The sequence below is a fragment of the Polistes canadensis genome, unplaced genomic scaffold (assembly GCF_001313835.1).
Source record: "Polistes canadensis isolate GaletaPanama2010 unplaced genomic scaffold, ASM131383v1 scaffold_198, whole genome shotgun sequence".
NCBI classification, from domain to species: Eukaryota; Metazoa; Arthropoda; class Insecta; order Hymenoptera; family Vespidae; genus Polistes; species Polistes canadensis.
In genome coordinates, this window is record NW_014569745.1 from 282,559 (window position 1) to 300,076 (window position 17,518).

General features: G+C 28.5%; 3 protein-coding genes across 4 annotated transcripts; all 3 read right to left on the bottom strand.

The window, feature by feature from the left end:
- Positions 1 to 4,188: 4,188 nt before the first annotated feature.
- Positions 4,189 to 7,692, bottom strand: LOC106789719 (neuropeptides capa receptor-like). Its single transcript, XM_014754177.1, has 6 exons — positions 7,467 to 7,692; positions 5,909 to 5,999; positions 5,629 to 5,828; positions 5,169 to 5,420; positions 4,701 to 5,022; positions 4,189 to 4,636 (listed from the first exon to the last, which is right to left on the bottom strand). The coding sequence occupies exons 1-6, from the start codon at positions 7,684 to 7,686 to the stop codon at positions 4,390 to 4,392; spliced, it is 1,332 nt and encodes a 443-aa protein (XP_014609663.1). The 5' UTR covers positions 7,687 to 7,692; the 3' UTR covers positions 4,189 to 4,389.
- Positions 7,693 to 9,794: 2,102 nt separating this feature from the next.
- Positions 9,795 to 14,712, bottom strand: LOC106789723 (probable RNA-binding protein EIF1AD). 2 transcript variants are annotated; one of them, XM_014754184.1, is made up of 3 exons: positions 14,538 to 14,712; positions 10,230 to 10,524; positions 9,795 to 10,140 (listed from the first exon to the last, which is right to left on the bottom strand). In XM_014754184.1, the coding sequence occupies exons 2-3, from the start codon at positions 10,494 to 10,496 to the stop codon at positions 9,916 to 9,918; spliced, it is 492 nt and encodes a 163-aa protein (XP_014609670.1). In that variant the 5' UTR covers positions 10,497 to 10,524; positions 14,538 to 14,712; the 3' UTR covers positions 9,795 to 9,915. The 2 variants fall into 2 exon arrangements, with proteins under 2 accessions (XP_014609670.1, XP_014609671.1); XM_014754185.1 differs by lacking the exon at positions 14,538 to 14,712 and having other exon boundaries at positions 10,230 to 10,605.
- Positions 10,697 to 14,443, bottom strand: LOC106789718 (DNA polymerase subunit gamma-1, mitochondrial). Its single transcript, XM_014754176.1, has one exon. The coding sequence runs from the start codon at positions 14,441 to 14,443 to the stop codon at positions 10,721 to 10,723; it is 3,723 nt and encodes a 1,240-aa protein (XP_014609662.1). The 3' UTR covers positions 10,697 to 10,720.
- Positions 14,713 to 17,518: the final 2,806 nt, after the last annotated feature.

Sequence of the window (17,518 nt, forward strand, 5' to 3'; positions counted from 1 at the left end):
AAACGCGTTTTTCTCAAAACGCTTTTTCTAAAATCGGTTGTCAAGATTTCTCGAAAACTATTAAACCGATTTTCATGAAATTTGCTACACGTCTTCGTGATACTATTGACAAGGACTTGGACGAAGGATTTTCGTTTTTTTCATACAATCGAATTTTAAGAAACCAAAATGTGGTGCAAATTCTACCGAAATTTGAATGTTCTTGCTAAAAACGTTGCCAAAAATCTAAATTTTTCTTTTTTTCTTTTTCCTTCGTCCAGTTTCTAGTTTTAAGTGTTCACTAAAAGAGTCTATTTTTTCAACAGAAAAACCCCTACCGTTTATAAGTTCTGCTGTCAACGCGAGAACACTTTTTTTCGGTGGGGTCACCGGAAATGACGTCGCAATGGCTGAGTTTAAAATATTTTTTAACCAAAAATTCAGAAAATGTTCTTTGAATATGTATCTTAAATACTACAAAAAGTTTGAATAAAAATTCCATTTTTTATATAGACAAAAAAATTTGTTGAAAATATGCTATTTTTTCCCGATGTAAACCCATGTAACCTCTTAAGAATCTAGCAGAATTTTTTTCAAACATTCATTTTATTCTTCGTTCTTTCCTTCTTTCCCTAGTTACAAAATTCATAAGGTTTCTATCCTATATTTATCCTCATTTTACCTTAATTAATCTTTTATACTTTTACCTATATCAAAAATCGTTTATTCATCCCTTAATTCGTTTATATTAATTTCAAAAATTAATCACAAGTTGTACTCATTTATTTGGAACTTCATCATTATATTTTGTGTAATCGCAACACTGAATTCAATATAATGAATAAACAAATAAATCGTACAATAGATATGAATAATTAACCAGATATCGGAAATAATTAATTATTTAACATTTACTAATACTTTTACCACAGGATAATGAATTATTTCTATCGATTATCAGATTCTACTACTTCCTCAATACCAAAGACTGTTTAATTAAATTATCGATTAACTCTCGCGTAATTCTTAGATGCAATCTCTGTTGAAATCAATTTTCCTCACGTATTCGATGATGCTAACGCGTTATTTACTACCATCCTTCAGGTGGTAGCTTTAATCGCATTAAAAAACAATTGTCATTTGTAAAATTAATCCTGAAAAAAAAAAGGAAATTACATTTTTTTTTCTAAAATCGATGTTTCATTTCTCGATCAAAAAGAAAAGAAAAGAAAACAATGCAAACGTGACTACATCTATCAGATCTGTAAATATGAAACCGAAATTTGTTCATAAATGGCCTTAACTGTCAATGCAGTTTTCGTCAAACCGTGTCATTAATAATTCGAATTACATCATCGTATCATGAAATACAATTTATTATGTTATGTGTTGTTATAAAAAAATTCATTAACGATAAATAATATCTGTTTCTTTTATTCAAGTTAAAATTATTTTCGTATGACTTAATCAAAGTTCATTTACATTTAAATTTTTAATTTTATACAGAAAAAAGTGTATCACATCCTTTCGAGAACAATAAACAAACGGAATGTAGTAAAGATATTTTATTTGTTCTCCCCTGTTAACCATAGCCATTTTTATCGCATGGCTGGGTGAATGAACTTGAAACCAATGAACGTTAAAATAACCACCTCGATATGGTGGCTCAAAAACTTGAGAATAAGATTCCAGTAATAGGATTACCGTGCCAATCACGAGAGCATAATAAAGAAGCTGCAAAAGTTTTTCAACGTAAATTACAATGTTAATATAATAAAGATTTTTTTTTTTCTTATCCAAAATTTTTTAATATTATTACTAAGTTTAATTCTTAGGGAAGTTATTTTTTAGACAGGTTTAATTTAGATGAACAATACATTTATCCGTTGAACGTTTCGTCTCTATTTGAGACTTCCTTTATTTGTTCATCTAAATTAAACCTGTCCAAAAAATAACTTCCCTAAGAATTAAACTTAGTAGTAAATTACAATTATTCCAATTTTTTGTTTCTTCTGTCAATATATTTATTCTTTGTTTAAGTAAAAATAATATAATCGTTTTAAAATCGATTTTAATTATTAACGTTAGAAGCTTAAAATTAAGTTTGCGTAACGTGATTATCGATACAAACAAAAAATTGTTTCATAAAGCAACATTTTTGTCTGCATTTGAATGGAAACAAAAATAAAAGAGCACTAATATGATTGATCAATTCGAAAAAATCATAATGAAATGATATGGAAGCACACAATGATCGAAAAAAATTATTTATTTCTAAAACGTTAGCAAAGTTATATCGATTTATGCAATAATTTAGTAACTTTATCTCTCTGGACAAATTTCGTTCGTAGTTCACCTAAATCGTGCACGATACTACTAATTTAGATAAGCTGGTTAGTTGGTCTGGTATATACAACTTTGACAATTAATGGAATCGTATTGATTTTTGTAACTTCTAATTACAAAGTTTATTATAATTAGATGTTATACAGTTAAAATTACAATAAATCAACGAACATTGATTTTCTCGAGAACGTCGATTTATTTGGAACCATTTCTTTTCTGTCAGTTTTGTTTTTTTTATACTTCTTTGACGCGAGTTATCAAACGCAGGAATAATGTTTTTTTTTAAAACGAATATTATTGTTGCTTTGCTCGCGTCAGTCGTATCAACCAACTGAATTGAAGCACAACACCATCTTTTACATTCCATAGCACGTATTTTTTTCATTTTTTTTTATTAAAAATCGATTTTCAAGAAATCACAGAAAATTACAAAAATAAATTTTTCATTCATTTAGTTATCATATAATTGAATCAATATAACAATATGGAAAATAAAAATAAAGAGAGAGAGAGGAATACTTGAAATATGATTTTATCAGGTAGAAATACCGTAAAGTTTCTTCATTTTTGTTCAAATTCATTGTTTCGTTTGTAAATAAAAAAAATTGAATTATTTCTAATTAAAATTCAGCGTAATATTATTCAAAAATAATATAATTATTAACGATGCATGTTGTTATTACCGGTAATGGTGAACGTTTATTACGTAATCTCAAAAGAATATCCGGAAGGATACATTTGAAAATGATCAGAATAGGTTCGATTATGATTAATTTCACAGTTTCTTTAAAAAGGAATAAAAATACAGAACAAATAAAATTCTTCTTCATGTTAATTCGAATGATTCATAGCATGATTAATAAGTGTGGCAGATTGAATCAATTATATGTTAGATGGATTAGGTTAAATTAAACATTTTGACAGAAAATTTAAACATGCCAATATGACACGATTTGAAGTTAATAAAAAATTGATACCAATGAAGTTGACTATTTATAAAAATAACAATGGCAAAAAATGTCGTTCTGTTGCATTAGAATCTTATAAAAAAAATGAATAAAAAATGTATTATTTTCTTGTTTTATTTAACAATAAATCGAGACCAATATTCTTTTATCATTGAAATTTGTAGCCAAATTAGAAATCAATCATTCGAAAACAAAGGAATCAATCGTTCGCGGATTGAATTTTACATATTTTTGTTGTCCTACCTTTGAATTTCAATATATGTGTTAAATGTTCTTTGTCGCGTTATATTCATGTGATTTGTAATTTAGTATATAATGGATAAACTTGGATATGTATTGATAGGGAAACCCTATATGTTATAGTATCAAATACAGTGAAATAGGAGAGGGAGTGAAAAGGGAGAGTAAGCGAATTAAAGTTCACTGATTTCGCTTTGCTCTAATTCAAAATCAATCATCGACTTTGCGAATTTATGCAAATATATTTGAAAAAATAAAATATAGTTAATTTACTATGATTCGGAATAAAAAATAAAAAGAAATTTTATGCGAAAGAAAAGAGAAATAAAATTATAATTGTATCTAACAATCTTGATTCCTTTCTTTGATATTTCGATAGATTAATGTAGAAAAAAAAAAATGTAATTAATCTTGTTGGTGATTTATCGTTAAAATGATTGATTCGCAGAAACTCCTAAGGATATATCCCATCGAAATTACTTCTCTCCTTATTATCGATGTTTACTGAAACAAATATTTAATAGGACTTTGTTTTGTTTTGTTTTTTTTTATTTTTTTTTTAATGATCGATTTAATTAAAAAAAAAGAATAAAATAAAATAAAATAAAAGAAAAATGACACTTCCTCCGTGTTAAGTAATACTGATTCAATTTTGTACTTAAAAATATTTCCAACAGTAAATTATTAACACAAAATGTACAAAGAATCAAAATAAAAAGCAAATGGTAACATATCTTAACGTATATTTAAAATATTGAATAAATAAAATTAGCACCGAATTATTTTCATCCAGTAAGTTCATAATAAAATCTCCTATTATCGAATTATTGAAAAATACACGATCGTGTAGTATTTATCAAACGGAACTACTAGCTGTTGAGATCGATTCTTTCACAATCATTTTTGACGTTGTACTCTCCGATGTTGTACTGCTTCGTTCCTGAACAACAGGATGTCCGTTGTTATTCAAAAAAGATTTGGAAGAATCCTTGTTCGTGTTATTCTGAATTTCACCATAACGATCGCGCGTAGTTCTATTTCGTGCAACTCGATCTCGATTTGATGTAAATCGAAATACTTCTTTAGCTTGGCCGAACGTATACCTAAAAAAATCAAATCAACAAATTGAATAATATTAATTCATATTATTTAATAATCATAGCAAACCTCATAGAGCACATAAAACGTGGCAAATGTGCTTCTTCGTAAGATTCGCATCGACAAAGATCGGGTGGTGCCGTTATGGTCAAACTTTTTCTAACTTTCTTTTTGCAACAAATAGTTTGTTTAAAGGCATCCCTATATTTTACGCTCATTAAATTATATAAAATCGGATTAACCGTGGTACTAAAATAATATAGACATCCGCTCAATATATAAAGCCATTCGTTCAAATCAGGATAATAATCTGAATCATTTGCATAAACGTAGAGTAATCTTTGTGCGTGAAAAGGTGCCCAGCATAAAAAGAACATCACGACTACAGCACCTAAACAAAGAAATCAAATATATGCATAATATATGTTTTATATTATTCAATAATTTATTATTATTAATTATAATAATATATATGTTTATCGTATACTTTATTCAAATTTATCATTTTATAATAAGATGAGGAACGACATGGTGTACTTAACATCCTGATGGTTGATTTTCTTGATTGAACCTGTCGCGTTTCTCCATGAATCGAACTGTGAACGATCGGACCTATTACGCGTCTCGTACTCCTATGTATTTCGAATCCCATTCTCGTGTAAACAACGAGGATAACGAGCATCGGTAAGAAAAAAAATACGATGCAACTTATCTCGTAAAGCGGAAAATTTGGCATACTGGTCGAGAGTATAGCACAAATCGCTGATTCGGTGGAATAATTGCCTGAATCTAAACAAATAAAAATATTCAAATAAATTATTATCGAATAATATATAAGTTTCTATCAGATATATAATTATATGTATTTAAATGTGTATCATAAAAGAAAGAAAGAACAAAAAATTAATAAAATTGATATACGAGACGTCATGTCATCGGATTAATAATAATCAATGCTATAGTTTTTTGTTTTATTTTTTTTTTGTTTTTTATTAACCTGGAGGATACTCGACAAAGTTGACTTTAGTATAAATTGCGAACGGTAACGCTGATATTAAAGCGATAGACCATGCAGCAAATATAAAACGTATTGGCCTTTTCAATCCACTCATGGTGTAAACTCGAAGGGGATGACAAATGGCAAGATATCTTTCCATGGAGAAAGCTACTATCGTCAGTACTGATACGTAAGAAGACCTGCAGAAAATATGCACAAGCTAAGATTAGAAAAAGGATTGTTGAGGAAATGAAAGATTGTGGAAAAACATTTCTATTACATTTCGGACACGTATGCTCTGATTTTGCAAAGTGTTAATCCTAAAGTCCATGGGTATTGTTGCCAAAATACACTCAGTTCATTTGGCAGACCTATAAATGTTCTGATTTATAATTCAAACGTTAAATATTTTATTTTACATTATACATTATTGATCGATATTCAATTAAGGATAGGAAGAAATTTGTCACGTTTTGATTACATTATCGTTTGTTCAATTAACAGATTTGTTCTCCCTTTAGATTGGTGACAGATTTTTGCGGTAAGATAAACAATTAATTAACGTATCTCGAATAAAATGAAGTTACTTGAACAATCATTTGAATGAGTTGATAATTAATGTGAAAACTATTATATTCGTTGTTTACTTATTTTATCTCGTTATATTTCTCTTAGTTTATTCTTCTTGTTAAGATTTTTCGAAAAGTGAGTAGAATACAAATTGTTAAAGTTTACGTTATGCTACATAGAGAATATTTTGTACTTTTTATTTGATCACGTTTCGTATGAAATAAAGTAATACCTTCGAACTTTCACGTAGACCTTCTTTTTTATATTATTGAACTTGACGGATTACAATTTCAAGAAAATATAATCAAATAATAAAAAATCTCCTACATCAATCTCATTATATTATATTTCTTAACGCGTAGCAACAAAATTATATTGATAATCCTTTTTTACAACTTTATAAACAAATATTCTTATCGAAATTTTTTATAAAGTTGATCTGTTCGTCGTTACTTTTAATCCAATTTTTTGTATTAAATAATGAAACATATATGCTTTTTCGTTTAATAACAAGCAACTGTTAACGCAAAAATTCAGTATCAAAGTTAAAGGCTGAATTTTCATTCGGCGATAGAAGTTTGACAGAGATTTGAGGTGTCTCGTAATGACGTAAATAGAAGCAACCTTACTATTGATAAATAAAACACAGAGACGAGATAAAATCGCGAGTGTACAAAGCACACACAAAGCTAAGATTAATTTAAAACTCTTATCTTCATTTCACATTTTAGAAGAAGAAAACTTATCGCGTATTGAAATCTAACACATCTCGATTATAAAATATCTTCATTTTAAACGAAGCATTCATCATTCTCTTTTCAATATTGTGAAAAAAAAGGACAATAAAAATAAAACAATAAAAGAAATGAGATTTGTATGAAGTGCATTTGCGTCATCGTAATCTTTACCCTTTAGATTATTTGAAAAAGTATACAAAGATCGTAAAAATCCAATCAGTTAATCTCAGTCACGAACTTGTCTTAATCGATAATCAGAAATTATCTTTCATCGAAATGTTTTACTTAATTAGAGTAAAACAACTAAAAACAAAACGATAGATATCGTCGTCCGTTTTACGTAAAATGAATAAAAAAAAAAAAAAAAAGATCAAGATGGAGAATAAATAGAATTTATTATTAGAAGAGATTTAATACGTTGATTCGATTTATTTAGATTAACATTAGCCTTGTGTTACCGTAAAAAATTCTTTTTTTAAATGCACCGTCAAATATATTTTATGTTGTACCTAAAATACGTAATAAGCTTACCGAGTATAAGTAGAGTCAAATCGGAAATAGCCAAATTGAAGAGATAATAATTTGTAGAAGTTTGCATCGATGAATTTTTGGCTATAACCGTGCAAGTGGCTATATTACCAAAAATTCCTGACACAAAGATCGCCAAATAAACGGTAGTTAAAGGTAATACCAAACTCATTGGAAGAAATTTAGGACCTAAAACTGTTCTAAGAAACTCGAATTCCGTCATATTTTTCATATCCTCCTTGTCCAAAAAATCATTTTCATTATCAATGATTTTATTAAAATCCATCTTGTCGGGAATAACTTTCTTCGAGTATCACAATAACGAACTTGTAATTAATTGTATTGAGAAGAAATTAAATTATTTTGAAATTGAACGTCAGTTGACGCAGCTTGTATCTTTCATTATGAAAAATGATACGTACAAGCAAAAAACAATTAGGTTCTCGTTTAATCGGTAGATCTAAATCCAAAAATAGATTCGTATCGAATTGGAAATATAATATTCTGGTTTAAATATCTAATATTCTCATTATTCTGTTACACACATTTAACTCTTACGCTTTATGTCATTTATTGATTTTTCGTTTGCCGAGAATTTGACTGACGAGTAATCGCATTTTACCGGTAAAATGATCCTCTTACTCATTAGTTCTGTTGTATTTTTCCGTTAAACCTTTTCCATAGATCAAACTTTACTAAATACTTTCTTCTCCGTTTGTTTTATTTAATATATGCTTAACACGTTCGCGTGAATTAGTAAGAATGATAGAAATAGATTCATGCGAAGAATGAATGTTATGATTGTCTCGTTTGCAAACAATTAGAATGTTGTAGATGATTGTGTGTTGCCTTTGCGAATATTCGTCGTAGAACTTTTCACACTAATCTTCTTCAACGGACGGAAACATACTAACTGACTTTAATAATCGGTAATGATAACATTGAATACTCGTTGTCATCAAGTATCTCACTATGAATTTCGATGATAAAAGATGCCTACTACTTTTCCCATTCGAAATAACATTAACTTTCTAAGATTAATTTATGCACTGTATCTTATACAGTATATATCATAGTCTTATCTGTACTACCGTCATTTCTAAAGCTTACGAAATATTTTATTTTCATATGAAAAATCGTCTCATCAAAATATAACCGTATAATAATAAATTCTATTTTAAATTCTTTTCAAATACGCTATTTAATACAACAAAATTATTATATTTAAATATTTAATTATATTGGGTTTGTTTGGAAAGTAGTTCGGTTTCTTTTTTATGAAAATGATAGAAGATTTTCCTATAGTGAGCTTTGAGATTAAATCTAGACGTTTCAAATGATCATGAACGGTCGAATTCGATAAATTTAATTTCTCAGCGACTTCACGAGTTGTTAAATAAAATTCAGTATCGGTAAATGTGATTAACTTGTGTGTGTGCAAATAATAACGAAATTATTTTCCAAACGATCTAATATTATAGAAGACGATTAAGATTATATTACCTGGTTGTCCAGTGTATATGATAATTTATGTAATCTAACGATTTTGCGCATAGATTAAATGATTATTAATCTTTTAGAAATATGTGAATAACGATTACACTCATCATGTGAGAAAAATAATGAATATTTGTTTAATATTTTAGACAATTTGGAATATTTCGAGATAAAGACGAAATAAAGAAGAAGAAGAAAAAAAGTAAATACATAATAAATATAAAACTTCGTTTGAAAGAAACTGCACGCAATGTTATCCATAAAATATTCCAAGTTTTTCTTCATTTGTGTTTTTTAATTGCACAAAATACATCTTAAAATGTATATACAAATTTCTGCTATAATTTTTTTCTTAGATCGTATTATTTTATAAAACGATTTATTAATGATACGAAAATGACATATTACTGTATGATAAAAAAACATCTAATCTATGCAGAGCTGATAAACATAGTTGGCTTTCCATGTACTTAATGGAAAATGCGTAGTTACATATTTTCCGTATAGAAAATTCGTTCATAACTCTTTAACAAACCTTGCAGAATATTTTTTGTCTTTTTCTTCTTTTTTTTTTTAGATCCAGATTAAATCCTTGCAGTTTGGTCGTCTAAGTTTGTGAGACATCCTGTAGATACGTCAGATATTCATGATGCAACTTTTGTTTCTAAACGAATATTATGATATTAAATCTAATATTATTATAGCAGGAAGATACGGTAAAATCAATTGTTCGAACCTTTTATGACAAAATAATGATCTTATATTTAAATTTACATTTTTGTAGAAAAATTTTTTAAAGTATCATAACACACAACTATTAGCACTTTTATAATATTATTGTAATAAAATAAGAAATTTATTCATTGGATTTGGTGGTGGTAACACTATAAACAATGATACATTTAATTTATATACAAGTTTTAGACTTTTGAGGTTTAATATCTTAAATTAATTATTAATTAGATTCATCGGAACTCGTGTCTGAATCACTCGACGACGTATCAGAAACATTAGTTCTTATCCTATTAGTATTTACAAAAAGATCGTCATCGTTATCTTCTTCTTCTTCTTCTTCGTCGTCGCTGTTATTTTTTATTGTTTTGATAGGTTGCTTTTTATTCTTAATTTCATCAAATTCTAATGGCCAACATTTCTGTGCACGGTACCATTTTATATGTTCCTAAAAAATAGAAAAAACAAAAAAAAACGTAATAATATCGTGTTACTAATTACATTATTCGCATATGTATTTACAATGAAAATACTTACTCGTGTTAAAATCTTGACTATTTCTGCTTTAACTTTACCACCTTCCGCAATCGGTTCAACTAATACGAAGTCTCCCGATTTAATCCAAATGTGTCGCCTAAATTTCACTGGCATTGATACGAGGTATTGTTCACCAACTGAGTTTATAATCTCATGAAGATTATTGCCGCGCGATCCAACAACTTTGACGATCAATTGAGATTCTGTTGGAAAACTAAAGTCTTCCACTTCTTTCACAACGTGTTTACGTTTTGTTGCTTTAGACATTTTCAATGAGAAAATTTACGAATAACGACTGTAATAATGTCAAAACAAATTATAATTAAATTAAAGTTTTTTTCTTCAAGATTTAATTGAATGCTAATACTACGATTTAATCGATTATTAACTTAAAATATTATTTTTTATAATTAAATGAAATAATATCAAAGGTAGCAATGTAAAATGATTATAAGTAAGCTTGGTATATATATATTTTTTTTTTAATCAAATCACGTTTTCTTTTTATCACGTTTCGTTCGATGCCACGATCCTAAAGATCTACCAGATTTTTCCAATGCCGCGTGTATATCTAAACTTTCTCCAATAGGAATACCATATCCACTTTCAAGCCCATGAGGATTAGATGGAGTCTTTGAATCTTGACTTGATTCTTTACGAAGAACTGTATCTACTTCTACGGATGCAAAGAAAGCAACTGACATTGGTAAATCATTCATACCAAGTCTTAAGGCACAGAAAGATCTTGTCATAAGATTCGTTATGTGCATTGCTAAAGCAGCATTGTATTTGTACCTTGATGGAACTAAATATCTTACTTCGTCGTGAAAAGAAAGACAAAACCTTGCATTATCTTGCATTAGCCATCTCATTGAAACCAACATTAAATGGAGGAAATCAACAGCACCACTTTGTACTACCCAATTGACTTTAGTTGGCAGATATTTTTCTTCTTCGTTATTATTTTCTAATGCTCGACTAAGCCTACAGTTTAAAAATGGTGTTACAGGATTAGAACTACAAGCTATTTCTTCAAGCCTATTAAACATCGCTGATTCTGATCCACCAATCCATTTGCTTTTGTTAAACATTTCCTTCAGTGGTTTATTAAAAGCTTTTGCTAGTTTGATTGCTTCATATGTTGAATATTTCTTATCTTCAAAATCCTCGTTAATGTATTCCGATTTCAATGTGTATACCTTATTACCTTTAGTTAGAGCAAACATTTTTCGTGATTTAGAAACAGCCTCGCTTTCAGCCATGGTAGGATTAAACTGTTTTAATAATCTTTCAGCAAACTTTTGCCCAGCACCATAAATTCTAGCATAGTTTATTACTTTAGCATGATCTCTAGATATTCCAATAGCCTTTGCAGTAACACTGTGCATATCTGTACCATTTGATTTGTTGCCTATTAAAGTCATCCATCCAAAAGGTGTAGCTCCATGTACTTTCATATAATATGCATCTCCAATAATTGATGCAATCCACAATTCCTGACTGTCGACGTCGGCACCAACGATGTTATATCCTGGTGGAGCTTGTATCATAGATCGTAATTCAGAGCCTATACGTTCAACGTGTGCATTAGAGGCAGTCATCCACGTTGGTTCTACTGCTCGTCTTGTTAACGTACCACATACAACTACTTGTGGAATTATTGCACCATACCGTATCTTATGTTTTTTTAAATTATTTGGCAAACAATGCTTTTCAAACCAGACAACCATTTGAGACATTATCCTATCTCTGTTGTTTCTCCAATAAGATAGCTTTCTTGCTATTTTCAAAATTTGTGTAGCACTCGAATCTAATCCAGCAAGTATATTATCCGAAAATTTGTTCAAAAAATCTTTAGCCAAAGGATTACCGACGTTGTAATTGATACCATCTTTGTGTGGTAATTTGAAAAAATAACAACTATTATCTAAAATAACATCGCACCAAATTCCAGAACCTTTGTACTTTATATCATAATCTGCCTTCTCTCTTTTTTTATATCTCCAAAATTCTACTTTGTAAAGATCTTTCTCTACTTCTTTATTTAATGTTAACATTGTATCGTTTGTAGAAGCTTGAAAATTAGTTGACTTAGATAAAGGACATTGTTCTAATAGTTGTTTTAGAGGTAATTTAGTTTCAACATCTAAATCATCGCTATATGGTACTAGTATACCCCAACCATGTTCCTTAATATAATGCAAAGGATAATTCTCCCATGTTAAGTTTAAAAGTTTAGGTGTAATTTGCATAGACGTACTTATAAGTTGTGGTCCAGGTTCCCAATTTTCATCAATATGCTTAGGACAAAGTTTTCTATACCAAGAAGGATACCCTGCCATATATGGTACTCTAGCTGGTAACAAGTATTTCGTTTCTTCTAGATAAGAAAATTCTTTTTGTAAGGGATCTTCGTCTTCTTCATCTGTTAGATATGACTCTGAACTTACAAACTTAATTTCTTTATTATTATTCTCTTTCTCTTTTAATTCTTGTAATTTTTTTTGAGAGAGAGAATTTTTCATCTTAATATTTTGAGTACTCCAATCCTGATCCCACATCCATAAATTCTCTTTGTATTTTTCATTATGCATTAATTTACAAACAGTGTCTGCTCTTTTAGTGAGTATAATTTTAGATTCATAATTCAAGTCTTCGTAAGTAGATTCTGCTTCCTCCAAATATCTTTGCCAATTGGAATTCACTGGAAGATATGCGCAGCCAAGTTCTAACATTCCAGCAAAAGTAACAGGGTGTGGAAATCTTTCTTGAAAAATTGGAAATAATTTATGGAAGACCCTATAAGTAGCCAGTACATCGGAAGCACAATAAGACATTAAATCATTAAATTGTTCTCTTATATCATCCAAAGATCCTTCTACAAATATATTTCTTTGTTCTTTGCTGATATTTTCTCCGCAATAAAGTTTATGCACTTCGCTCAAACTGTTAGTTGAAGTAGAGTTAACCCAATTTTCAGTAGACTTATTTAATTGTTCACTTTTCAAAATAGTTCTCTGATAACTATTCAATCCGCTAACACATATATGCATTGACATTGTATCTATGAAACGTGTTGCGGTAGAATTCAACCAATATTGTTCTTTTATCTTCATTCTATCATATGAAACATTATGGCCTATAATGATCTTAGGTTTTTGATGATAATTATTTAATTTAATACCACATTCATCCGCATTGCTTTCTATAGGAATCAACATGTTCGGAGTAAAATAATTACTACCAAAATTACCTTCTACATTCTCTACTAAAATTGGTGAAACCCATCCATACCATGCTTTATTGGTAACAGCTGTAGCTAAGGTAGGTAACGGACCTTCTTTCATACAGACTTCTACATCTAGAATCATTTCTTCTTCTAAAGGATAATTAACGCATTCTGCACCATCGCTTGTATATCTGGTCCAACCTTTTTGTAGCAACCATTTTGAAGGCATTTCAGGTACAACGGTAATAATCTTATTCACAATGTTTAAGTAAGGAGCTATTTGTTCCATAGCAATATTATAAAAATGTTCTTCTAAATCCTTTCCTTTTAAAGGAGGTAAACTTATATCGATGTCCGGTATTGGTTTTACATTTTCTGTATTTATTCCATATTTTTGTAAATTCTTTTTAATACTATCTATTGTATCTTGAGGAAGATGCACATGTTTCTCATTTTTATTAAACAAGTACTCGTGCAATGGCTTAGAAAGCATTTGCATATTGATTTCATTAAATCTAGTAATACTATTAATATTATCATTTTTATTATCATTTTCAGATTGTTCTATATTTTTATCTTGTATATTCTTTGTATATTTGTTACTGTTATTACTATGTTTAATTTGTGATGAATAGTTTTGATCCTTTAATGGAAATAGAAATGCTTGCTCGAAATTGTCTGGCAATTTAGGTTCATTTATTGCATAAAATTCTTTAGATATATTTGTATCAGTTTTGTCTTTAGATGAAAATGAGAAAATGTCGATATTCGAGTTACTTTCTTTGCAAAAAGGATCATTGATATTAGAAGTCACATGGTTTGAGGTTATACCGCTATTACTACTACTAACCTTACAATTTTCCGACTTTTTATTTCGTAAAATCAACTTTTTCTTGACAAATTGTTTGAAACGAAACGAATCGTCTTTACTAGTAGTGCATTTATGTCTTATGCAAATGTGAATTAAACGTGTTTTTATTCGCATTTTGAAAACGTGTTTACATACAACTTAGTACTTATTACAGAATACCAATCTTCAACACGTGACGCTAAGTATAAAAAAATAAAAAGCAACTTACCTGTACAATAATTGAATCGTTGTTTTTATAATCTTTAAAATGTATAATAACAGCTGTGTAAAATATTATGTACACTTATTTTTATAAAGTTTCACTGATTCACCAAAAATGGATTCTGTTTGTAAAAAACTTATGTACAAATACCTTTTCATAAGGTAGAATACTACTGACCTATGGGGTTTGTAACATGAAACAGGAAGCTTCGTATATTTAGGAATTTTTATGCATCTAGTAACAACTATCTAGTAATAATTTCATAATGCATTGATTTCGAATATTTTAGTTTTTGATTGGTTATAGCAGAATTTTGTTCTAGGTATAAAAACAAGCTATTTTTTGAACATATTGTTATATCCTGATTTTGAATAGAGAATTATGACTTTATATATATATAAATAAATAAATAAAAATAAAATAAACATTTTGTTTCTCTGGTATTTTTTTATTTTTTATTTTCGTTATTGCAAAGTATGTTTAATTATTTTAACAAAATAATAAAGCCATTAAAATCTTAGGAACAAACACGAACTAGGGTTGTCGTGTTGTGCCTCTAGAAATGCATTTATAGGTATATTTTAAAATGAAGCAATTTAAGACACTCAAATAAAAAAGAATCAAAAAGGTTTGATGATAAATCTAACGATGATCACCTGTAACAAGAAGAAAACTATATTAGTCATATAATCAAGTGATACAATAGCTCAACATCTAAATTGTCCAATTCGCAGATGCACTTTTCAATTGAATTCTATATTTACTTTAATCAAATGAAAGTAATGGAATTAAATTTAAATTCGTGATTTTACATTTAAATAAAATAAATAAAAATAAAGAAATAGGAAAAATAGAAATACTAAAAGTTACTAGAAAAAATAATATCTATTAATTATTGTGAAACACTTTTAAATTGCATTATATAAAAAAGAAAAATTACAAATTTAATAAAATACGAAGACACAGTGAAAAATTTAAAAGACAAAATAAAAAAAGAGAAATTACTGTAATATATACCGAATGTTATTTATGCTTCAAAATTGAATAATACAAAAATTGTAATATTTCTGACTCTAACTAAACACATATGCATCTTTTTGACGATTTTGATGGACACAAATCTGGAGATGGAATTGTCCATCCATCTCCAATTACAACTACAAATTAATGACGAGCAAGAAAATAATATAATAAAATATAAAATATGATCCAATCATCCAAATCATTGATCCAAAATGTTAATAAAAATGAATACTTACAATGCATTCCAATGGGATGCAGTTCAGTGGCATCATGGTGATGCATCTCGCATGTATCTAATAACGCGTTATGAACAAAAATAAGAAACTATAGATGAGTTTCTTACCGCCAAACCGAAATTTAATTCTACGGCGAGCAACACTGATTCTAATTCGCGTATGATTTTAATTTATTATGCACCCGATCACTGATTCAACAATTGCATCCAAAGACTGCTTTGCACACAGTCAATGCAAGTATCAAAATCTTCATTGATGCACTGACTCTAATACGCGAACAGTCTGTGCGACTGTTTAAAAATAAAAATACAACATTACTCGAACAAACTCTAATATAACTACACTGCATTGGTCGCAGTTAATTTAATATATAAATTGCAAAAATAGTTCGCGAACGCGACGGAATTGAAATTAACGAACGAACGAACGTGCTTCTAATCCGTGATTTTAATTTTATTTAAACGATCAAACATTCCCGTATATTGTTTCGCGTACGATTGCAATGCACGAACACTTGCAACACTTCACAAACACAATTCACTAACACTTTTAATGCTGCAATATTCCCATGATGATCTGAAATAGAAATAAAAACAAAATTATGTATATCATTGTTGTAAGAAAAAATTATTATAATTATTAAGAAAGTGTTTAAAATAAAAATTGACTTACGTTTATTCTTCAGTGATGAATGCACAATGGGTATCCCTACCCTTATGATGACGCGATGAGCACACGTTTAAATCGAATAAAAGAAACTTACGGAGTTTCCTTACACGAAAAAAAATGATAATGATTTGTTTCGGTTGTTTTCTATAATTACCTGTGCGTTAAATGTTTTGTTTTCTTATTCTCCCTTTCTCTCATTCTCATTCTCAATCTTTTTATACATTTTTATATAGTTTAAAAAAGGAATAAAGCTTACCTCGATGAATATGAAGATAAAAAAGAGTAAATACAATTGTTAAACTGAATTATATGTATTCGTTCTGGACACTCCAATGCTTTCGAATGCTAAAAAAATTAAAAAAAATAAAATTACATTAGTACAATATAAAGAAAACCAAATACATAAGAGTGTATGTGTACGAGCAACCAATACTTATGTATATATGCTTGTATGTGTGCGTATGTGATAAAAATCAAATTTAACACGAAATACGATTTTTGAATACATAATTATGAAAAATAATTAATTATAGCATTATTAGAGATGGTATTAAGTATCGATATCGTGAAAAAAAAGCTCGAAATTAGAAAATAATATTATATCCGAGTTTTTTAATATTTCGTTTTGGTATTTGGTATAATGGTATTTACATAAAATACAAAGGCCCATTTCAATGGTATATTTCAAAGAGGAAAGTGCATAGATCATGCTTTCCGAGCTTTTTAACATGGAGAAAATAACTGGTTTGAATTTCAGTTAATTCGTGAAATAATTATTTTAATATTTTAATACACTCTCTTTATATCTCAGATTGTTTAAACATATATTTTGTAGTGTGAGCATTAGATACTTTTTAACAAACTTTAAATATTAAATGATTTCTCGATGTGATATTCATTTCGATGAAAATTTCACCCTCCAAAGTCACCACCGTATGGGAACGTTTAAACAAATGTACATTAGATTAAACAATTTATATAAAAATGAGAAAATGTTAAAATCAGATCGTTTTAATCTTAAATTTTATTGATTAAGTAGATTATTTCTTTTATACACAT

Coding starts and splice junctions, on each gene's coding strand:
- LOC106789718 (XM_014754176.1), bottom strand. CDS start 14,443: ATGCGAATAAAAACACGTTTAATTCACATTTGCATAAGACATAAATGC.
- LOC106789723 (XM_014754184.1), bottom strand. CDS start 10,496: ATGTCTAAAGCAACAAAACGTAAACACGTTGTGAAAGAAGTGGAAGAC. Junction 10,141..10,229: donor TAGTCAAGATTTTAACACGA/GTAAGTATTTTC, acceptor TCTATTTTTTAG/GAACATATAAAATGGTACCG.
- LOC106789719 (XM_014754177.1), bottom strand. CDS start 7,686: ATGACGGAATTCGAGTTTCTTAGAACAGTTTTAGGTCCTAAATTTCTT. Junction 5,829..5,908: donor AGAGCATACGTGTCCGAAAT/GTAATAGAAATG, acceptor TATTTTCTGCAG/GTCTTCTTACGTATCAGTAC. Junction 5,023..5,168: donor ATCAACCATCAGGATGTTAA/GTACACCATGTC, acceptor TTCTTTGTTTAG/GTGCTGTAGTCGTGATGTTC.